This window comes from Sander vitreus, unplaced genomic scaffold (assembly GCF_031162955.1).
Source record: "Sander vitreus isolate 19-12246 unplaced genomic scaffold, sanVit1 ctg318_0, whole genome shotgun sequence".
Taxonomy (NCBI): Eukaryota; Metazoa; Chordata; class Actinopteri; order Perciformes; family Percidae; genus Sander; species Sander vitreus.
The window spans coordinates 32,501-56,795 of NW_027595465.1; the positions used below are offsets into that span (position 1 = coordinate 32,501).

General features: G+C 45.4%; 1 protein-coding gene across 4 annotated transcripts in view; it reads left to right on the forward strand.

Annotated features, from left to right (window-relative positions):
• Nucleotides 1–24,295, forward strand: part of sos1 (son of sevenless homolog 1 (Drosophila)) — a 32,024-nt gene that overhangs the window by 5,961 nt on the left and 1,768 nt on the right. Inside the window, exons 5-22 of one of the 4 annotated variants that reach the window (XR_013501157.1) lie at nucleotides 300–509; nucleotides 1,584–1,727; nucleotides 2,241–2,351; nucleotides 2,459–2,557; nucleotides 4,486–4,613; nucleotides 8,883–9,544; nucleotides 12,673–12,754; nucleotides 14,169–14,285; nucleotides 15,911–16,014; nucleotides 16,848–17,070; nucleotides 17,403–17,522; nucleotides 19,632–19,794; nucleotides 19,898–20,015; nucleotides 20,265–20,437; nucleotides 20,652–20,768; nucleotides 21,541–21,814; nucleotides 22,257–22,292; nucleotides 23,825–23,933. Coding sequence is in view for 3 of the 4 variants with exons in the window: in XM_078244860.1 (XP_078100986.1) it covers nucleotides 300–509; nucleotides 1,584–1,727; nucleotides 2,241–2,351; nucleotides 2,459–2,557; nucleotides 4,486–4,613; nucleotides 8,883–9,544; nucleotides 12,673–12,754; nucleotides 14,169–14,285; nucleotides 15,911–16,014; nucleotides 16,848–17,070; nucleotides 17,403–17,522; nucleotides 19,632–19,794; nucleotides 19,898–20,015; nucleotides 20,265–20,437; nucleotides 20,652–20,768; nucleotides 21,541–21,814; nucleotides 22,257–22,292 (2,881 nt within the window). In the remaining variant the exon portion in view is untranslated. The remainder of the gene's footprint in view (nucleotides 1–299; nucleotides 510–1,583; nucleotides 1,728–2,240; nucleotides 2,352–2,458; nucleotides 2,558–4,485; nucleotides 4,614–8,882; nucleotides 9,545–12,672; nucleotides 12,755–14,168; nucleotides 14,286–15,910; nucleotides 16,015–16,847; nucleotides 17,071–17,402; nucleotides 17,523–19,631; nucleotides 19,795–19,897; nucleotides 20,016–20,264; nucleotides 20,438–20,651; nucleotides 20,769–21,540; nucleotides 21,815–22,256; nucleotides 22,293–23,824; nucleotides 23,934–24,295) is intronic. The other 3 variants (XM_078244860.1, XM_078244862.1, XM_078244861.1) reach the window with 3 other exon arrangements.

Consider the following 24,295-nt stretch of genomic DNA (forward strand, 5'->3'; position numbering starts at 1 on the left):
GGGAAAAGAAAAGGGTCTTTTGAATGTCTATCTGTGTCTCACCTGTCTCTCTCTTACCTGTCTGTCGGTGTCTCTCTTACTTGTCTCTCTCTTACCTGTCTGTGTGTCCCTCTGTCTGCCTGTCTCTCTCACATGTTTGTCTCTCTCATCTGTCTGTTTGTCTGTCTCTCTCTCACTTGTCTGTGTGTGTCTCACCTGTCTCTGTCTTTCTATCTGCCTGTATCGCTCACCTGTCTGTCTCTCTCTCACCTGTCTGTGTGTCTGTCTGTCCCTCTCTCACCTGTCTGTGTGTGTCTCAGGTGCTGATGGACATGTTCCACCAGGACGAGGATGACATCAGTGGCTTCCCTCTGATGGACGAGGAGCCGTCAGCCAATGAGGAGCAGAGTTACTACGAGCTGGTGCGGAGCTTGATGTCTGAGGGCCGTCAGTACCTGAGAACGCTCAACCTGCTGATCAAGGTGTTCAGAGAGCCCTTCAGCTGCAGCCACAGGCTCTTCTCCCAGCACGTATGTACTGCCTGCCTGTCTGTCTGTCTGCCTGTCTCTGTCTGTTTCTCTGTCTGCCTGACTCTCTGTCTCTGTCTGTCTCTCTCTCTGTCTGTCTCTCCGTCTGTCTGTCTCTCTGTCTGCCTGACTCTCTGTCTCTCTGTCTGTCTCTGTCTGTCTCTCTGTCTGCCTGACTCTCTGTCTCTCTGTCTGTCTCTGGGCATGAGAGCTTCCCACCAATGAACTCCCGGCTATGGCACACACCTATTTGCATATAAAACTGGAACAAGAGGAAAAAAAAAACGGGGCCACACACAACAGACCAAAGAAATAATATGACCACAGTCATAATACCTGTCTGTCTGTAACCTGTGTGTCAGGATGTGGACCTGTGTCTCAGTAGCCTTTCTGTCAGTAACCTGTCTGTGTTTCAGGATGTGGACCTGTCTGTCTGTAACCTGTCTGTGTGTCAGGATGTGGACCTGTCTGTCTGTAACCTGTCTGTTAGTAACCTGTCTGTGTGTCAGGATGTGGACCTGTCTGTCTGTAACCTGTCTGTCTAGTAACCTGTCTGTGTTTCAGGATGTGGACCTGTCTGTCTGTAACCTGTCTGTTAGTAACCTGTCTGTCTGTCAGGATGTGGACCTGTCTGTCTGTAACCTGTCTGTCTGTAACCTGTCTGTCTGTAACCTGTCTGTGTGTCAGGATGTGGACCTGTCTGTCTGTAACCTGTCTCTCAGTAACCTGTTTGTCTGTAACCTGTATATCTGTAACCTGTCTGTCAGGATGTGGACCTGTCTGTCTGTAACCTGTCTGTCAGGATGTGGACCTGTCTGTCTGTAACCTGTCTGTGTGTCAGGATGTGGACCTGTCTGTCTGTAACCTGTCTGTCGGGATGTGGACCTGTCTGTCAGTAACCTGTCTGTGTGTCAGGATGTGGACCTGTCTGTCTGAAACCTGTCTTTGTGTCAGGATGTGGACCTGTCTGTCTGTAAACTGTATGTCAGTAACCTGTCTGTCTGTCAGGATGTGGACCTGTCTGTCTGTAACCTGTCTGTCTATAACCTGTCTGTCTGTCACCTGTCTGTTTGTCAGGATGTGGACAGTATCTTTAGCCGGATCGTAGATATCCATGAGGTGACGGTGAAGCTGTTGGGTCTGATCGAGGACACGGTGGAGATGACGGATGAAGGAAGTCCTCATCCTCTGGTGGGGAGCTGCTTCGAGGACCTGGCGGAGGTACCTGTCGGTCGGTCGGTCGGTCGGTGTGTGTGTGTGTGTGTGTGTGTGTGTGTGTGTGTGTGTGTGTGCTCTGAGGATTCAATGATTTCATCTTAGAAACATGAAATGTTCACCAATGTTTGGAAGTTTTGTGCAAATGCTGCCTATGAAATATGACCCCACTCAGCCTGATGGGGGCGTGATTTAAGGTCAACTTTGAAAAGTCATAACTCCTACGCCATAACTCCGATTTAAAGGAAACTTGGTACAGACATCCATCTAGACTCAATCTACATATTTGCCTCAAGAACCACTAAATTCTGCCAACTAGATTTTTCTGCCATTTAAGATTTTTCCGAGTAGTGAAAGATGTTTTTTATCTTTGATGCAGGTGGTGAAAACGGTCCCGATCCTTTGCAGCTTTTAGATTCTAATGATTTATTGTCTTTTACCTTCTGAACTGTTAAACCTCATGTTTCCGTATCTATGTGACCGATCTGTGCTTCTGTTTGCTGTGTGATTGACTGGCAGGAGTTGGCCTTTGACCCCTATGAGACGTACGCTCAGGACACCCTGCGCTCTGGTTTCCATGAACACTTCCTGAGTCAGGTGTCCAAACCGGGAGCCGCCTTCCACTTGCAGGTAAGCCCCGCCCTGCTCTCTGACATCACACACCTGTAGGCTCCACCCAGCTGTTCCTGTTCCTCTGCTGCAGATGATGATGATGCTAAACTGCTGTCTGTCTTCAGTCCATCTGTGAAGGTTTTAAAGAAGCTGTTCAGTACGTTCTACCCAGACTGCTGCTCACTCCCGTTTACCACTGTCTGCACCTCTTCGAGATCCTCAAGGTGAGACAACACACCCTCTAACACACCTCTAACACACTGTAACACACGTAACACGCACACCGTAACACACTGTAACACACTGTAACACAACGTAACACACTGTAACACAACGTAACACACTGTAACACACTGTAACACACTGTAACACACCGTAACACACTGTAACATACTAAAACACCTCTAACATACTCTAACACACTATAACACACCTCTAACATACCTCTAACACACTGTAACACACTGTAACACATTTAACACACGTAACACACTGTAACACAACGTAACCCACCTCTAACACACCGTAACTCAACGTAACACACTGTAACTCAACGTAACACACTGTAACCCAACGTAACACACCGTTACACACCGTTACACACCGTTACACAGCCCTCCATGTGTCCCAGAACCAGACACACCAGACACACCTCTATCACACTGTAACACACTGTAACACAACGTAACACACTGTAACTCAACGTAACACAATGTAACACAACATAACACACCTCTAACACACCGTTATACACCGTAACACACCGTAACACACCGTAACTCAACGTAACTCAACGTAACACACTAACACACGGTAACGCACCGTAACGCACCGTAACCCAACGTAACCCAACGTTACTCACCGTAACACACTGTAACACACTGTAACTCAACGTAACACACCGTAACACACCGTAACTCAACGTAACACAATGTAACATAACACACCTCTAACACACCGTAACACACCATAACCCAACGTTACACACTGTAACACAACGTAACACACCTCTATCACACTGTAATACAACGTAGCACACCGTAACGCACCGTTACACACCGTAACACACTGTAACACACTGTAACCCACTGTAATACAACGTAACACACCGTAACAGAGCCCTCCATGTGTCCCAGAACCACACTGGTTTAACCCAGCCCTCCATCAGTCCCAGTACCAGACTGGTTTAACCCAGCCCTCCATGTGTCCCAGTACCAGTCTGGTTCCCAGTCTCAGACTGGTTAAACCCAGCCCTCCATGTGTCCCAGTACCAGTCTGGTTCCCAGTCTCAGACTGGTTTAACCCAGCCCTCCATGTGTCCCAGTACCAGACGGATTCCCAGTATCAGACTGGTTTAACCCAGCCCTCCATGTGTCCCAGTATCAGACTGGTTCCCAGTACCAGACCAGTCTCTTGTAAACCTGGTCCTGCTCTGAGTCTTTGAGTTGTAAGCTCTTTGGCCCAGTTGAGTTAAATCTGTGAAATACCTCCAGTCATGTTGTGCAGATTATGTCAGGGCTGGGGGGAGGAGGAGATTACTGTTCACATGCTGCTGCTGCTACTGCTGGACTGAGGTCTGGGTCTCACCTGGTTCTGGTCCTGGATCTGTTCTGGACCATCTCTGTCAGATAAACAGTCTGGGTGAGCTGTCTCTGTGTAACGTTAGACAGCCCATCATAGACATTATTAGATCTTGGTAGAAGCATGCTGCGTGCTGATTGGCTCACTGACGCATATGAGATTTACTCCTTAAGGCCAATTTGTGCCTCTGCATTAAATCGACGCCGTTGGTACGTAAGTAGGTACGTGGAGATGCGGACTCACCTCTCCAGAAATGTAACTACACGTAGAGGCGACGCAGACGGCAACAACTGTGATTGGTCCGCTCGGCCATGGCGTGGTAGCATTGCATTTCCCCCGACTCACTTCCTGGTTCTCCTTCTCCTTAAACATGAAAACAAGGAGAGGGTTAACTTCTCCTGCTCCAGATTTCCCACCGTGGTCAGAAAGAACAGGGGAGACACTTTGTTTCTCTCACTATGACTCTAGAGTTATGCACACATGCCCGCACCAAGCCTTCTGTGTGTCGTGTTTTCTGCGTCACCTCTCAGGTGTGTCTGACTCTTTTCTCTCTGATGGTTATCCTCCGCAGCAACTGGAGGAGAAGAGTGAGGACGAGGAGGACAAAGAATGTCTGAAACAGGCCATCACGGCTCTGCTCAACCTGCAGAGCAGCATGGAGAGGATCTGCTCCCGCAGCCTGGCCAAGAGGAGGCTCAGGTACCCAGCTATACAAACACACACTAATACACACACCTGTACAAACACACACTCCTACACACTCCCACAAACACACACTCCTACACACATTACTGTACAAACACACACCCCTACACTCTCCTACACACCTGTGCACTCCTACACACACCTGTACACTCCTACACCCTCCTGTACACTCCTGTACAATCCTACACACACCTGTACACACCTATACACTCCTAGACACACAGACACACACAAACACTGACTGACTGACAGACAGACAGACAGACAGTGAAACGTCAGCCATCGCGTCACTTCTGCTAGCTTTTAGCTCGGGCTAACTTAATTAAAAAAGGCAGTTTGTGGAGATTTTTGTCAGCCAGCCTTCCAAAAGAAAGCATGCTGAAAAACAGCGGATAAGCCAGCAGCACATGTGATTCCAACCATAAACCTTTGTGATGTTTATTATAAGAAAACTAATACCATTTAATATTCTGGCTGATGGATTCACAAAGTTGACTCGACTTGGGTTCAGGATCCACAGAGTTTGAGTCTAGGGACCTTTTTAGCTAGATCTCCAGCTCCTTTTATCTTTTGTTCTGTCATCTGACTGGAAAACTGAGAACAACTAGATTTACAGAAATGATTTCATAATATGTTAAAGAATAAAAAAGGAATTGTAAATAAAAGATGTGCATGTAACATAGTTCAGCTGAGTGAAACAATAAGAGCTGAGCACATGAGTCCAGTCTGAGTGTGTGGACTCCTCCCATCCTCCCTGTTTCCCCCTGGACAGAAATAGCCCGGGGGGTGGGGGGGTGGCGAGATTGTAGGTCGGGAGGGGGGAGTCAGAGGAAGTTTCGTCAGTACCTGGGCGGTGCTGCTCAGCTTATTGTTCTCTGACAGAAAGAAAAGAACTCGGAGAGGAAAACTTCTGCTGCTCATGTTTTATGAAGTTTAAAGTTTCTACACTACGATACTGAGAGGAAGGAGGAGAGGAATAAGGAGGAGGAGGAGAGGACAGATGGCTGGATGATCGTCAGGTGGATATGAGGACGTAGGTGACTTCAGTTTCTTCTCTCTTTGTATTTTAGCTGCAGGTTGGTTGAGCGGACGGTTGGGTGTAGATTAGTCTCCCACTGCCAGCTCTATTTCCTCAGCGCTGTGGTGTAAAGTCTGGCTACACCACAGATGCATTCTGGGAAGGAGACTAAACGCTCTGGGTTGTTTGCATTTCTTTAAACCAATCACAGTCGTCTTGGGTGGCGCTAAGCTCCAGACGCAGCGACGGTGACTCTAGTATAAATAGTCTCAGGAAGGAACTGGTTCTGGTGGAACATTTATACCCCGCTAAAGAAAACTCCACATACAATATTAAATGAAGTTACCTGTGTGTGTGTGTGTGTGTGTGTGTGTGTGTGTGTTTACCTGGTTTTGTCCGTGTACAATATTAAATTAAGTTAACTGTTGACACAATCCAGTAATATGAGATATTTAAATTAGCTGATACATGGTTAAACCTCATTGGCTCTTACCAGAGTATCTCCGTGTGTACTTGGTCCACAGCAATCCCACCAATCAGTCCCAAAACCTCCCAGTTAGAGAGGAAATTACCTAACATATTCTCCATAAATCGTTACAATCATTCCCTGAAAGAACCAAGCAGGTCTGTCTTGTTGAACCGTCCACATGTTCTTCATAACTTGATATTTTCAGCGTGTAGCTCATAGCTAAGAGGTTGTTGTTTATCGAAGAGAACGGAGTTTGAGAACGGAAACACACCTCACAGAGAGAGGAAGTTTATCCTGGAAATGTCCTTCCGTTGATCCAGACTAGGACTTTGAGTGTCTGTTAGAGCTTTTGTTTTGAAGGAACTGGGCAGCCTGGGCCACCAGGTGAAGTTATATCTCTGTGTTAGCAGGGAGACACCGGGAAGGGATTATGGTTTTTACCATGGCAAGAGAGACGCCATTGTTCTTTCCCTTTACTGTTTGCTTGCCAAAAATGGTGAAATAAACCTCACAGAAACCCCACGCTTTCCTGGACAATGAAGGTTTTATTCCCTTTTTTAAACTGAGTTTTTAACTCATTAGTGACGGTGTGGTGACTAATGAGTAAACGAGCAGATTGAGATTAGGGAGAGGGACGGAGCCTGACATGTACGTCACAGTTCAGTTAGATTCAGGCTGTTGTGAAGGCCAGTGAACTGTTTGGCATGGTCCTTTAATTAGTACAAAACTAAATGCTGATTGTTGTTGTCAGCTGTATAGTATAGTATATAGTATAGTGTATAGTATAGTATACTGGGGGGGGCGTGGAGGCATACAGTCAAGGGAGAAGCCCAGAGAGAGTCCATGAAAGCATCAGAACAAAATATTTCAGTAACGTTTTGATGGATTGGAAATACTTCGGTATGTGGCAAGTGAAATCATATGAAGTAACATTTATCTTACATATACCTATTGGATATGAATTCATATCACAAGTTCTTGAATATCATTTTACATAACTTCTTAATATTATGCATTAACTTAATATGGCGTACTGGAGTTATATTTTCAAATAAATAAATACTAAAAATACTATGACAAAATAATTCATCTGAATACTTACCAAAAGTGTCTCTGCCTCTCCGCTCATGGACAGCTCCTACGCTCTCCGTCTCTGCTAGATTGGGAATGATTGAGATTTCTCTTGGCACAGCTACCAGAAGACTTCCAACTTTCAGACAGGTTGCTCACGTCACATCTACGTCTTCAAGCTCAGTTGGAGGCTGCTCAGTAACGCTCAGCCATCACCGGGAAAGAGCTTCTAATATCCTTCACTGGTCTCTGTGGAAGTCTATGGCGTTGCTGTGTCCATTTTGTATACTGTCTTTGCCGCTTCCAGAAGCAATGATGGCGTTTACCTGCACCGTGCTTTGCCTCTCTGCTCTGAGAAGTGCCTTGCCGTCTTACCACTGATCATGTGTATGCGGTTTAAACGCTAGATTCCATCCGGAGCGTCTGCACTGCGTTCAGTAATCACGGCCTCTCAAGACAATCACCACGACTTAGCATGTGGTAGTAGCACTTCCCGGTCTGTTTCTGGCTGAGCCTCGGGTCGTTCAACAGGCCGGGCAGGAAGTGGAAGGGCTAGAACATCCTGTCAATTTTTGAAAATAAACTCCCTGTGCAGATCATATATCCCTTCACTACACTATTTAACAACTGAAACGGAGACACTAATCTGTGATCCGCGTCGTTCAGAACTACACTGAATGGAAAAAGCAGTGAACTCTGTAGACTAGAAGCACAAATATCCAGGGATAATGTAGGCAAAACGCTCTGAGATGCTCCCGGTGTGGTATAACGCACGGCGGACGGCAGAACAAAACCACGCCGCAGCCGGAACGCCGTGCATCTGTGCCTGGTGGGATTTCGGGGTTAGACCCAGCGGCAGCCGCTCAGCGGACCGTTACCCTGGGTTATAACAAAGTGGCCGGCTGTTCACCGCTCTACCTTTTCTCCAAAGTTGATTCGTAGTCCAGTTGCAGTTTAATACAGCTGGCTGTGAACCCCAGCGTTCCAGCCCGCTGTTCGTCTCTTTCTCTGTAAGCGATCACCATGTAACCACGAAAACTATGAAAACACGGAGGAACCAGCCAGCTTAGCCACTCGCCACATCGCTCACAGGAAACAAGCCGAACAAAGCTGTCACTGGTCTGGAGATGAAGCATGAAGTTTTCAACTTTGACGAATTTCATGGCTGGCTCTCTGCCTCGTAGCGTTACTTCTGCGCTGCTCGTTTGTTTCGTAACTCGCCGCGACTCGGTTTATACACAAGTTATTCTGCTACCATGGTAACAGTACACATAACTAATGTCTGTGGCTCTGACCCTTCTGCTGCGTATATGTGAATAGGACTGGCCTTTCTATCCGGTTAGTTTCTGAGGTGTTAACATAGCTGAGGGGTTTAGCTGTAAACTGATTAGCTGCTGCTGAGGAACACACCGTCCTCTTCTCACACACTGGAGTTTCTCTTTGTGTTGTTGTCGGTAGTCCAACAGGAAGTCAGCTTTTACTGCATCAGACCTGTTTTATGCTATGCATGCTAACAGGCTAACTCCTATAACTTCTTCAAAATAAATAGTGTTAAGCTGTAATATGAGAGTTTAACCCCTAACCCTAAATACAAAGAAACAAGAAAGAAAGACAACACGACACAGCACACTGACTGATTAACTCTTCTTCTGACTTGATCTGTGATTGTTCTGACTCCCTCTTGTTCTTCTTCTGTGGTGTGCAGCGAGTCGGCGTGCCGTTTCTACAGCCACCAGATGAAGGGGAAGCACCTGGCCATCAGGAAGATGAACGAGATCCAGAAGAACATCGACGGCTGGGAGGGGAAGGACATCGGCCAGTGCTGCAATGAGTTCATAATGGAGGGCACGCTGACGCGCGTCGGCGCCAAACACGAGCGCCACATCTTCCTGTTCGACGGCCTGATGATCTGCTGCAAGTCCAACCACGGGCCACCGCGGCTGCCGGGCGCTGGCTCGGCCGCCGAGTACCGCCTCAAAGAGAAGTTCTTCATGCGCAAAGTCCAGATCAACGACAAAGATGACAAGGAGGGCGAGTACCGCCACGCCTTTGAGATTATCCTGAAGGACGGCAACAGCGTGGTGTTCGCCGCCAAGTCTGCCGAGGAGAAGAGCGGCTGGATGGCGGCGCTGATTTCGCTCCAGTACCGCAGCACACTGGAGCGCATGCTGGACTCGGCCATGCTGCAGGAGGACAAGGAGCAGACGGTGATGCTGCCCGGCGCCGAGCTGTACCGCTTTGCCCAGCCCGACTCCGAGCAGAACGTTGTGTTCGAGGACAGCGTCCAATCCAAGTCCGGGATCCCCATCGTCAAGGCCGGGACAGTGCTGAAGCTGATCGAGAGACTCACCTTCCACATGTACGCAGGTAAGACGGGACGCTTTTACACTAACCTTCCACATGTACACAAGGCAGGGCCAGGCAGCTTTATTTGTAGAGCACATTTCAGCAACAGGGCAATTCAAAGTGATTTACATGAAAACAGATTAAAAATTAAAAAACAGATAAAATACGAGAGAAAAAAAAGTTACAGTGCAGTATAAGAAATTAAACATTGAAGAGCAGGTAAAACAGTTAAATATATAAAAGCAGATAAAATAACTTTCCTGGACTCCATTTTTCTTTTTAGGCCTTCTGCCTAAATTAGTTAGTTACTTCGACTAACTTTTTGACCAGCCCAGCGTCTGTCTCTTCTGTCAACTACTGTCATGTCTGCATCAGAGAAATAATCAGAGATATGTCCGTTTCTGCAAAAGAATGTCACCGGAATAATCATAAATTCAATTCTATTATTTGTTATAGGAATTTCTCTTTATATGTTTATATAGATTGTTATACAGTGTCAACAAAGCTTATTTAAAGAAAGGCAACATCAAAAAGATAGGTCTTCAGCCTTGATTTAAAAGAACTGAGAGTTGCAGCAGACCTGCAGTTTTCTGGGAGTTTGTTCCAGATATGTGGAGCATAAAAACTAAACGCTGCTTCCCCCTGTTTAGTTCTGACTCTGGGGACAACAAGCAGACCTGTCCCAGACCACCTGAGAGGTCTGGGTGGGTCATGGTGTAGTAGCAGATCAGAAATGTATTTTGGCCCTAAACCGTTTAGTGATTTATAAACCAGCAAAAGTACACAGGTAAGACGGGACACTTTTACATTAACACTAACCTTCCACATAGAGACAGAGCGCATCGCGTCATACTCTGAAAGTCACGCCCACCGAAGGGTAAAACGTTTTTGCTCTCTGTTGACTTGTATTGTTTGAATGTAAAGAACCCAGAACTTAAGTTTTTATAAGCTGCTGATCTGAAAACACTGAGCTTTTATGAAGAGAAAAGTGGATGCAGATGTGAGGAATCAGCAGAGAGAATGGGGAGACAGGTGTGAGGAATCAGCAGAGAGAATGGGGAGACAGGTGTGAGGAATCAGCAGAGAGAATGGGGAGACAGGTGTGAGGAATCAGCAGAGAGAATGGGGAGACAGGTGTGAGGAATCAGCAGAGAGAATGGGGAGACAGGTGTGAGGAATGCAGCGAGGTGCAGTAACTGGAATGTCCTTCCTGTAGAGGTCTGGTTCTCATCATGTCTGCACTGCGTCCTGTTTTATGTGTAGCTGCTCTCTGCTGAGCCTGGACAGGTTCTTGGTTTTATGTTTATAACAGAGAATCTTTACTCTATAGCTGTAACTCATGTCCTGTGCCTCTCACACTGCTCTGGACTCTGGGTTAGTGTTAGTGATGTGTGGGGTTGTGGGGTTAGTACCCTAACCTCTGGACTCTGGGTTAGTGATGTGTGGGGTTAGTACCCTAACCCACTGGGCGGTTCAGGGTTACAGCTGAGACCTTTATCACTTTTATCGTCTCACAGTGAACTCTGCCTTCATCGTCTTTATTGAGGGAAATACAGTTTCAGTTAGAAGTAAATCTACAACACAAACTAATACAACGTTGGAAATAATACATAGTGTTAAAATAAAGATTTTTGCCAAGCTAAATTAAATAAATTAAATACAGCTTTCTGAAAGAATAGATTAGAAACATAAAGTATTAATTAAAATATGAAGTAAAGTTAAATGATCCTTGAATATGGGGGAATATCTCTCCTGTAATAGACTTGACAACAGCGAGGCCTAGTGGCCGACCAAGGGAACTACATTACATCAGTTTCATATTTCTCTTCTGTGGTTCAGCGTCTCCATGAGAGCTGACGGACATTCACGCTGACTCCTCCTTTCTGTAGGGATTTATTATCACTAAAAAACTCAAACTGAATTGAATTTTTGTTCATTTTATTTTTATTAGTTTTTAAAAAGTGTGTAGGTTTTACGGTAAACGTCCTCCCGTGTCCAGACGTGTAGGAGTAGAAACATTTAGTTCAGTTTATTTGCACAAATATAGTGACCCTCATTTATCAGTCAATCGTATATGAGCGCAGAAATCCTCTTACGACAGGCTTTACGTGTGATTCATGAAGCGTTGGTATCACACCAATCAGAGCGTAAGAATGGTCGTACATTGATAAATGCAGCAGCTGGAAACCATTGTAATTTAAATATCACGCCCCTATATCTTCTCAGTTCTGAGGCCTCGCCCCTACAATTTACGACATGGCGAGACGTAATCCGGCTGAGAAGCGGCTCTTTTCAGAGGTGGAGATTGAAACCCTGATATCTCAGGTTCATTTGCACTAACGTGTGAACTGTTTGGCAGCCTGAGAACTGTTATTAAAGGCTGTAGAAAGAATGGGGAATGGAAAGAGATCACTGATGCAGTCAACTGTGTCAAATCAGACTCCAGCTGAGATTTATTTGATTTATACATCCTTGACGTATGCTATAGTCCTAATAGTAATATACAGGCTTATATTGCAATATCTTAGGCCTATGTGGTTTACCTATATTTAAGGAGTTAATGCAGTCTTTTATTTTACTCGTGTTTTTTTTCATGAGTCAGAGCCAGCCAACAGCTGTGAGGGAGAGCGTGAGTCAAGAAAGTTGGAACTGATGTCCTTTCATTAGTTTTAAACTCAACAGCAGTTTGTTGTATAACTAAGTACATTTTAATATCTGTTTATTTATCGTTCAGTTACATCATTATCAAGATATTCAACAGCGTTATTGCAGGATTAAGCCATTAATGATTACTAGAGCAATTCACTGTCCTGGTGAATGGGTTAGACTCTTCTGATCCTGTCCATGTTGGGTTAACCCTCTGTTGCACTGAGTGTTCATTCAGCAGCTGTTTCCTGTTAATTAATCAGCTGTTTCCTGTTAATTCATCAGCTGTTTCCTGTTAATTCATCAGCTGTTTGCTGTTAATTAATCAGCTGTTTCCTGTTAATTAATCAGCTGTTTCCTGTTAATTCATCAGCTGTTTGCTGTTAATTCATCAGCTGTTTCTGTGTTAATTCATCAGCTGTGTCCTGTTAATTCATCAGCTGTTTCTGTATTAATTCATCAGTTGTTTCCTGTTAATTAATCAGCTGTTTCTGTGTTTTCAGACCCAAACTTTGTGCGAACCTTTCTGACGACGTACCGGTCGTTCTGTAAACCTCAAGAGCTGCTGGACCTGCTCATGGAGAGGTGAGTCTTAAAATGTGTTCAAGCTAAATGTAAGGAATGCCCGATGACTGCACTGGTGGAGCTGTCTGTGTGTCTGTCCTTGTCTTATGTGTGTGTATTTTGTTATTTTAGATGAGTTGTGTCATGAAATGATGAGTGCATGTTTAGTTTATTTTTTATTGTTTATGATATTGTTATGTGTGTTTATTATTGCACTGCCTCATTTCCAAGAGAGATTTAAGGTCCTCAGGAAGAATAGGATCCTAAATAAACTAACAAACCATCAGGATGTCCCCCTAATTTAAACCTCCAAAGAAGGTATTCTGTATTTCACTTCAGCAGGAATATTGCCCCTGTGATTCAGAATCTCTGTTAAAGCAACACAAAGACTTTCACATAAAAGAACAAAGAAAGCGAGATGCTTGAGCAGAAACTCTAGAAGCCCTTCTCCATCTGGCGAATGTCTGATGGTTTCAGCAGTCAGAAGAGAAACCAGGAGGCAGAAACCTGTTTCTACGGTTGGATAAGTGTGTCTGGTGGTTTCAGTCTGGTGGTCTCAGTCTGGTGGTCTCAGTTTGACTGATGGTCTCAGTGTGTCTGATGGTCTCAGTCTGGTGGTTTCAGTGTGTCTGATGGTCTCAGTCTGGTGGTCTCAGTGTGTCTGGTGGTCTCAGTGTGTCTGGTGGTCTCAGTGTGTCTGGTGGTCTCAGTGTGTCTGATGGTCTCAGTGTGTCTGGTGGTCTCAGTGTGTCTGGTGGTCTCAGTGTGTCTGATGGTCTCAGTGTGTCTGATGGTCTCAGTCTGGTGGTTTCAGTGTGTCTGATGGTCTCAGTGTGTCTGATGGTCTCAGTGTGTCTGATGGTCTCAGTGTGTCTGGTGGTCTCAGTGTGTCTGATGGTCTCAGTCTGGTGGTCTCAGTGTGTCTGATGGTCTCAGTAAGTCTGGTGGTCTCAGTCTGGTGGTCTCAGTCTGGTGGTTTCAGTGTGTCTGATGGTCTCAGTCTGGTGGTCTCAGTGTGTCTGATGGTCTCAGTGTGTCTGGTGGTCTCAGTGTGTCTGATGGTCTCAGTGCGTCTGGTGGTCTCAGTAAGTCTGGTGGTCTCAGTCTGGTGGTCTCAGTGTGGTGGTCTCAGTCTGGTGGTCTCAGTATGGTGGTCTCAGTCTGATGGTCTCAGTGTGTCTGGTGGTCTCAGTCTGATGGTCTCAGTGTGTCTGAGGGTCTCAGTCTGATGGTCTCAGTGTGTCTGAGGGTTGGGTTGATGACATCATCATAATTGTCTTAATGTGAGGGATCAGCTGGGAGGTTTCCTGCTGATTTCTGTTAGTTAAAAGTCTGATCTGAGGTTTGTGATTGGCTGATGTGATAGTGTCTGTGATTGGCTGATGTGATAGTGTCTGTGATTGGCTGATTTGATAGTGTCTGTGATTGGCTGTAGGTTTGAGATCCCGGAGCCGCGGCCCAGCGAGGCTGATCAGATGGAGGGAGGAGAGCAGCCGATCAGCGCAGAACTCAAACGCTTCCGCAAAGAGTTCGTCCAGCCAGTCCAGCTCCGGTAATCATAATTATCTGTATTATACTACTGTATTATACTACTATTATACTACTATTATACTCAGATACACACTGCTGATATATGACTCATTATTATACTCACTGCTGATATATGACTCATTATACTCACTACTGATATATGACTCATTATTATACTCACTGCTGATATATGACTCATTATTATACTCACTGCTGATATATGACTCATTATACTCACTACTGATATATGACTCATTATTATACTCACTGCTGATATATGACTCATTATACTCACTACTGATATATGACTCATTATTATATTCACTACTGATATATGACTCATTATTATACACACACTACTAATATATGACTCATTATTATACTCACACTACTAATATATGACTCATTATTATACTCACACTACTAATATATGACTCATTATTATACACACACTACTGAAATATGACTCATTATTATACTCACTACTGATATATGACTCATTATTATACTCACTACTAATATATGACTCATTATTATACTCACTACTAATATATGACTCATTATTATACACACTGCTGATATATGACTCATTATTATACTCACTGCTGATATATGACTCATTATTATACTCACACTACTGATATATGACTCATTATTATACTCACTACTGATATATGACTCATTATTATACTCACTACTAATATATGACTCATTATTATACTCACTACTAATATATGACTCATTATTATACACACTGCTGATATATGACTCATTATACTCACACTGCTGATATATGACTCATTATGACTCATTATTTTACTCACACTACTGATATATATGACTCATTATTATATTCACTACTGATATATGACTCATTATTATACACACACTACTGATATATGACTCATTATTATACACACACTACTGATATATGACTCATTATTATACTCACACTACTAATATATGACTCATTATTATACTCACACTACTGATATATGACTCATTATTATACTCACTACTGATATATGACTCATTATTATACTCACTACTGATATATGACTCATTATTATACACACACTACTGATATATGACTCATTATTATACTCACTACTGATATATGACTCATTATTATACTCACTACTGATATATGACTCATTATTATACTCACACTACTGATATATGACTCATTATTATACACACACTACTAATATATGACTCATTATTATACTCACTACTGATATATATGACTCATTATTATACTCACTACTGATATATATGACTCATTATTATACTCACACTACTGATATAGGACTCATTATTATACACACACTACTGATATATGACTCATTATTATACTCACTACTAATATATGACTCATTATTATACTCACTGCTGATATATGACTCATTATTATACTCACACTACTAATATACTAGTGTAGTACTACTGATCGTTACAGCTCTAATCAGATCAGTGCAGACTCACATACCCGCTGATACCGATACCAGAGTTTTAGGCAGTATTGGAGGATTTACTGAAACTGGTGTCTGTATCAAAACAACTCTACATGGGACTGATGACGTAACAACCTCAGTGTGATTTCAACCTTCAGCTGTAGCTGATCATGTGACCTGTGTTGTCCTGCAGAGTGCTGAACGTGTGTCGTCACTGGGTGGAGCATCACTTCTACGACTTTGAGAGAGACGGTCACCTGCTGAGACGCCTCGAGGAGTTCATCGCCTCCGTCAGAGGTACCGACCAATCAGAGCTCAGTGCTTTATAGCCATCATGTTATATGGCGCTTTTCCATTACGTGGTACCTGCTCGACTCGCCTCGACTCTACTCGCCGTTTTTGGTTTTCCATTACGAAAAAAAGTCCCTGGTACCTGCTAACAGGTACTTTATGTAGTACCACCTCAGTCGAGGTTCCCAGCGAGTTGAGCCGATACCAAAAGGTGACGTGAAAGCAACAGAGGGGGGTGTCCTGAACAAACCCACCTTTTTAAAATAGTTTAGCCAGCTGTGTTTATTTCTGCTGCCTCCAGCTTCATTTGAAACTAAATGTGTCTTCTGGCAACAACAACACACCTTCCCACGTTCTGTGTGTCGCGTTAGGTCACGGCAGTTTACTGCGGCGCCGCTATGACGACCAGCCACGCTGAGGCAGTACTAAAATCTGCAATGGAAAACGGACGCACAGTGTGTCGAGTCGAGGCGAGTAGAGTCGAGACGAGTCGAGCAGGTACCATGTAATGGAAAAACGCCATTAGATCAGAGGAACCAACCAATCAGAGCTTTATATCCATCATGTTATAGATCAGAGGAATCAACCAACCAATCAGAGCTTTATATCATCATGTTAAATCCTACGCCTTGTGGCGCTGCAGGTGTAGATGGTTAAAAAGATCCATGCGGCGGTTCTTCCGCTCTGCCAGTGGTCCGTATACGTTACGCTGTACCCAGAGCTTTAGGGTCTGTTGATCCGCAGCTCTGAGAACCTCTGAATGCTGACAGACAGACATGATGTCATAGATGATGTCATACATGCTGTTATGAATGAGGTCATGCTGTGATGTGTCTCAGGTAAAGCGATGAGGAAGTGGGTAGAGTCGATCACTAAGATCATCCAGAGGAAGAAGCAGGTTCAGGTGAGCGTGGCGAGCCACAGCATCACCTTCCAGAACGCTCCGCCTCCCTTCGAGTGGCACATCTGCAAACCAGGAGGCAGCGAGGCCTTCGACCTGATGACGCTGCACCCCATCGAGGTCGGCCGCCAGCTCACGCTGCTAGAGTCCGACTTCTACAGGTAGCCTTCCAAACTTTATTTATACAGCCTTATATAATATACTATTATATTATACAGCCTTATGTAATATAATATATTATATAAGGCTGTATAATATAATGCCTTATATTATATTATACAGCCTTATATAGTATAATATATTATATTATACAGCCTTATATAATATTATACAGCCTTATATAGTATAATATATAATATTATACAGCCTTATATAATATTATACAGCCTTATATAGTATAATATATTATATTATACAGCCTTATATAATATATAATATTATACAGCCTAATATAATATATAATATTATTTTATATCTTCGTGTCTGTATTCAGGGCGGTGCAGCCTTCGGAGCTGGTCGGCAGCGTCTGGACCAAAGAGGATAAAGAGATTCACTCTCCCAACCTGCTGAGAATGATCCGACACACCACCAACCTCACGCTGTGGCTTGAGAAGTAAGACAGCACTCTGACAGCACTCTGTGTTTCTCTCAGGCTACATCTCCACCACTATGTTTTGGTGTAAAAAGGAATATCTTCAGCTACGTTCCCCCCTCTCATTCCCCCTGCTCTGGTGTTACCCCCTCTCATTCCCCCTGCTCTGGTGTTCTCCCCTCTCATTCCCCCTGCTCTGGTGTTCTCCCCTCTCATTCCCCCTGCTCTGGTGTTCCCCCTCTCATTCCCCCTGCTCTGGTGTTCCCCCTCTCATTCCCCCTGCTCTGGTGTTCCCCCTCTCATCCCCCCTGCTCTGGTGTTTACCCCTCTCATCCCCCCTGCTCTGGTGTTCTCCCCTCTCATTCCCCCCTGCTCTGGTGTTCCCCCTCTCATCCCCCCTGCTCTGGTGTTCTCCCCTCTCATTCCCCCTGCTCTGGTGTTACCCCCTCTCATTCCCCCTGCTGTGGTGTGGGGTTGTGTTGCAGTCTCAACGGCTCCAAACATAGACCTTTGGCAACACCGACAATGACGCCAACGTTTTTCCTCCTTATTGGGTCTTATTGGTCACTCGTTCTCTGAGACTAAAGCTACTAACGTTACCATGGTAACTACCAGCAGTGGGAGGAGTCTCCACGCTGCCTTAAATGCTTAAAAACCAAAACGTAGCGCTGGAGATGGAGCCTGCGGTGTAATCCTAGAAGCAGATGATCTGTTACCTGAGCCGTGTCTGCCTCCTCTCCAACCCTCTGCTCTTTAAAACAAGTTACCACCCTAAGTACACGTATGCTGGACTTGTTAAATCACAGCTGTTTAGATTTCACAGAATCTGCACTCAACAGACAGACTTCTAGCAGGCTGTAAACGTGGTATTCTCCGGTCTGACCACTAGAGGCTGCTCTCGGTCCTTTCTTAGACAGGGCTTTAAAACATCTCAACAGACTAAACCCAGACGGGGTCTTCTGCCTTTTATTATCACATATTCTTCATCAACGGTGAAGCTGGTCAGACTATTGAAACATAATTTTATTAATTTTACAAGAGAAACCCAACTATTACCACAGGATTATTGCAGTTTACCGGAGAATACAAAACCTGCAAGATTACCTGGTCACAGCCAAAATTAAACTACTATCAACCCAAAACCAAGAGGTCAGGGGAAACCTTTCAAACACCAGACCTGGTTGCACAATAAATATTACAAAAATGTGTTCAGAACAAAACATATGGGAGTCAGCTGTCGGGAATCTTCTAACTCTAACCTGTGTCTGTCTCTCAGGTGTATCGTAGAAACAGATGATTGGTTGTCCTCTCTAACCTGTGTCTGTCTCTCAGGTGTATTGTAGAAATAGATGATTGGTTGTCCTCTCTAACCTGTGTCTGTCTCTCAGGTGTATCGTAGAAACAGATGATTGGTTGTCCTCTCTAACCTGTGTCTGTCTGTCAGGTGTATCGTAGAAACAGATGATTGGTTGTCCTCTCTAACCTGTGTCTGTCTCTCAGGTGTATCGTAGAAACAGATGATTGGTTGTCCTCTCTAACCTGTGTCTGTCTCTCAGGTGTATCGTAGAAACAGATGATTGGTTGTCCTCTCTAACCTGTGCGTCTGTCTCTCAGGTGTATCGTAGAAACAGATGATTGGTTGTCCTCTCTAACCTGTGTCTGTCTCTCAGGTGTATCGTAGAAACAGATGATTGGTTGTCCTCTCTAACCTGTGTCTGTCTCTCAGGTGTATCGTAGAAACAGATGATTGGTTGTCCTCGCTAACCTGTGTGTCTGTCTCTCAGGTGTATCATAGAAACAGATGATTGGTTGTCCTCTCTAACCTGTGTCTGTCTCTCAGGTGTATCGTAGAAACAGATGATTGGTTGTCCTCGCTAACCTGTGTCTGTCTCTCAGGTGTATCATAGAAACAGATGATTGGTTGTCCTCTCTAACCTGTGTGTCTGTCTCTCAGGTGTATCGTAGAAACAGATGATTGGTTGTCCTCTCTAACCTGTGTCTGTCTCTCAGGTGTATCGTAGAAACAGATGATTGGTTGTCCTCTCTAACCTGTGTCTGTCTCTCAGGTGTATCGTAGAAACAGATGATTGGTTGTCCTCTCTAACCTGTGTGTCTGTGTTTGTCTCTCAGGTGTATCGTAGAAACCGAGAACCTGGAAGAACGAGTTTCCGTGGTGTCTCGGATCATCGAGATCCTGCAGGTTTTTCAGGAACTTAACAACTTTAACGGCGTTCTGGAGGTGGTCAGCGCCATGAACTCGTCTCCAGTCTACAGACTGGACCACACCTTCGAGGTAACACACTGAAACTCTGAAGCTTCTGGTTCCTGAGGATCACGGGAGCAGCTTGTTCATACGTAGAGACAAATTAAATGTTGATGATGTTTTTGGTTTCCAGCAAATCCCGAGTCGGCAGAGAAAGATCCTGGAAGAAGCTCATGAGCTGAGTGAAGATCACTACAAGAAGTATTTAGCCAAGCTGCGCTCCATCAATCCCCCCTGTGTTCCCTTCTTTGGTATGCTCCGACACACACCCACCTGTCTGGTTATAGCTCCATCAATCCCCCCATGTTCCCTTCTTTGGTACGCTCCAACACACACCCACCTGTCTGGTTATAGCTCCATCAATCCCCCCTGTGTTCCCTCCTTTGGTATGCTCCGACACACACCCACCTGTCTGGTTATAGAGGGTTTAACATTAGGGGGTCAGAGGTTACATTAACATACACATGAAGGTCAGAGGTTAAATAGTCTCTTTGTCTCAGGAATCTACCTGACCAACATCCTGAAGACGGAGGAGGGGAACCCCGACTTCCTGCGCCGACACGGTAAAGATCTGATCAACTTCAGCAAGAGGAGGAAAGTAGCCGAGATCACAGGAGAGATCCAACAGTACCAGAACCAGCCCTACTGCCTCAGGGTGGAGGCAGACATACGGGTCAGTCAGTCTGCCTGCCTGCCTGCCTGTCTGTCTGTCTGTCTCTCTGTCTGCCTGCCTGTCTGCCTGCCTGTCTGTCTGTCTGTCTCTCTGTCTCTCTGTCTGTCTGTCTGTCTGTCTGTCTGTCTGTCTGTCTGCCTGCCTGCCTGCCTGCCTGCCTGCCTGCCTGCCTGCCTGCCTGTCTGTCTGACGTGTCTTTCTGTTTCTGGAGCAGAAGTTCTTTGAGAACCTGAACCCGATGGAGGACATGTCAGAGAAAGACTTTGCTGATCATCTGTTCAACAAATCTCTGGAGATCGAACCTCGAAACGCCCGGTCCTTACCTCGATTCGTAAGTATCGCCATGGAAACACAAACCCCTGAGCGCTCACGGCATGGACGTTTTCCCCAAATAACGGCTAAAGGAACATGTGGTTAAAAGAAGTCTGAGGTAGTCTTCCTACGTACAGCAGGACTTAGAATACCAGAATCTGATACCAGCACGTTCAGAAATACTTATATTTGATTGTGTTTTTACAGGGTTAGGGTGATACTCCCATCCCTGTATGGATGTGATATGATTTCACTCTTTGTGAAACATGAACAAACGGACCATAAACGCCACAGAGCTTTCTTTCATCTTTCTTTCATCTTTCTTTCATCTTTCTTTCCGAGTCTTAACGGAAAAACAACAAATGAATGACTTCAGAGCAGATTTTCTTCAGGGTTAAATTACGTATCAGATCGCTGCATAAACCCCAGTAATCACCGATACCAGTACTCACAGATACCAGTACTCGCAGATACCAGCACTCGCAGATACCAGTACTCGCCGATACCAGTACTCGCCGATACCAGTACTCGCAGATACCAGTACTCGTCGATACCAGTACTCGCAGATACCAGTACTCGCATAAACCCCAGCACTCGCCGATACCAGTACTCGCAGATAACAGTACTCGCAGATAACAGTACTCGCCGATAACAGTACTCGCCGATAACAGTACCAGCATGTTAGGCAGCATTGGAGGCTTTTTGGATACTGGTGTCGGTGTCAGGACATCTGTAGTTTTGTCCATCATGAGTCAGATCCAGATCCTGAATGTCCCCCCTGCTGTGTCCAGGTGAAGAGGTACACGTGTCCTCTGAAGTCTCCGGGGATCCGTCCGACCTCGGCGAGGCCCGGGACCATGCGCCACCCAACGCCGCTGCAGAACGAGCCCAGGAAGATCAGCTACAGCCGCATCCCGGACAGCGAGGCGGAGGGGGGGGCTGTCTCCGCCCCCAACTCCCCCCGCACCCCGCTGACTCCGCCCCCGGCCTCCGCCGCCTCCAGCTCCACGGACGTAGGCAGCGTGTTCGACTCGCCGCAGGCTCCCAGCAGCCCCTTCCACTCCAGTAAGCCCTGCCCACCAACCACAGGGCTGACAGTAGCCCCTCCCACCAACCACAGGGCTGACAGTAGCTCCTCCCACCAACCACAGGGCTGACATTAGCCCCTCTCACCAACCACAGGGCTGACATTAGCCCCTTCCATAACCACAGGACTGACTAGACGGACTAGTAAATATAATGTGACTGTTTAACAAGACAAGCTAGCTATCAGCCATGTCATTGTCCCCAAAACAATATCAAGACTTTCTAATCAATAATCATCATGAACTGAGATTAAATGTGGTCAGACTCTGCTGATCATTCAGACTAACCTGCACGAACCTCCATCTGAGACAGCTGCCTTCTTTATAACACCAGTTCCCTACTAAAGGAACACGTTAGCTTAGCATAAAGCCTGGAGACAGCTAGCTTCCTCCTCTCACAGTGTTTTCTCCTCTCCCTGCAGCCTGCGAAAGTATCTTCTCTGTTCCTCACGGTCCACGTTAGTATGACCCTCGTGACTCTCCGTACCTGTCTCTCACCTGTCTGTCTCTCTCACCTGTCTGTCTCTCTCACCTGTCTGTCTCTCACCTGGCTGTCTCACCTGTCTGCCTCTCTCCTGTCTGTCCGACCTGTCTGTCTCTCACCTGTCTGTCTCTCACCTGTCTGTCTCTCACCTGTCTCTCTGTCACCTGTCTGCCTCTCACCTGGCTGTCTCACCTGTCTGTCTGACCTGTCTGTCTCTCTCTCACCTGTCTGCCTCTCACCTGTCTGTCTCTCACCTGTCGGTCTCTCACCTGTCGGTCTCGCACATGTCTGCCTCTCACCTGTCTGTCTCTCACCTGTCTGTCTGTCTGTCTGTCTCTGTTGTAAACTCACTGTGTCTAACTGGAGGGATCATGTTTTCAGCATTTACTGATCATCTCAAAATAGCGACACAACCCCAGACTTTGTTTTCGTGACAACGATGCGATGAAGTGAATGTAAACTCTAAATCACAAACAGATTGGTGATATAGCCCTGGGGGAGGCCAACCCTCACCTGGAACCACACTCACCTCCTGCAGAGAACCGGTTAAACGTATTAATAACATGACCAACACCACAGTCTCATATATAACCGTTGTGTACGCACACACTGGGCCTGACAGAGGCGCCACTTTCACTACGCAAAAGCTGATCTATAAAAACCAACATAACGGGAGGATGTGTACCTGCGTATGAACGTTTTAGAGACGCAGATAGTGAGGTGGTGAACTGACGATTCCTCTCTCACATTTAATTTCACTTCATATGACAAGTAACTTATAGATCCACTTCGTCGTGTTATTAGTGCTCGCACGTTTCAAATGTAAAAGATATCAGCCAACTCAACTTAGTGCTGTGTCACTATTACATTCCCATTGATCAGCTCATTTCTCTACATTAAAACATGCATGCATTGACCGCTGATGGCTGAATGTGTGGAGGGCGAGTTAAGAGCCGGATCCACAGGCACACATTAAGGAGACAGATGTTTTTTGCATTTGTGCTCAGACACTTTAAGTGTGGATCCTGCACACTGTTTTATAAATACGAGCCGTGATCGGATCAGCTGAAGCCCTGTTCACACAGGCCTCGCATGACCTGGGGACCTGTAGCTGTATCTGAAATATGTACGGAGGTCGTCTGTGATCTTAAGCCCGTGTGAAATGCCACTGCAAAAACAAACAAGAACATTCCCACATACATTTTTCACCTGTGCATTTGGTTATTTCAGTCGATTTTTCAGTTACAGGGAACTTCCTCAAAACATGTAGTCGAAATGTATTGGTAGCGTTGGCGATTATAAATAAAAGTTTTTCCATCATATGTGGGGGTTAATGTCAGTAAATCTGAGTAAAAGACAGACTTGGCTTATCCCCCGTGAATGTGCCGCACTAAACACAGACGTGGGGACATTTCTAAATCTCAGTTCCTCTGGTAATACTTAAGTATCACAGCTGATATTGATCCGGTAGATCTGATTGGTGCATCTCTACCTCACACCTGTCAGAACAAGAATCACCTGCCCACACTGTCTCCATAGTAACAGTCTGTCTCCAAGGAAACCATCAGCTGACAGCTCACTGTGTGTTTTGTTGTACAGAACCAATCAGCTACAGGTAGGATGATGTCACCTGGGACCTCTTTAGCCCTATTTGCACGGGACTAGCATTACCTGGTGACCTCTAGTAACGTCCCGTTCTGGGATAATAAAGATACCTTGACCCTTGAGGTTGTCTGTGATCCTAATCCCCGTGTGAATCAGCCATGTCTATAGCTTGTAAAGTAAAAATTCCCCCGCAAACGTCCTACCATATTTCGCCGAACACCGAGGTCCTGTGATAATATTAGTTCTGTGCGGTAACCCTAACCCCTAAACCGTCCCACAGTCGACACGCTCTCTTTGAGTAAATGCAGGCTTCGCTTATCCCGTGCAAATGTGCCACACGAAACTCAGCTGTGTGGGGGTCTTTACTAAATC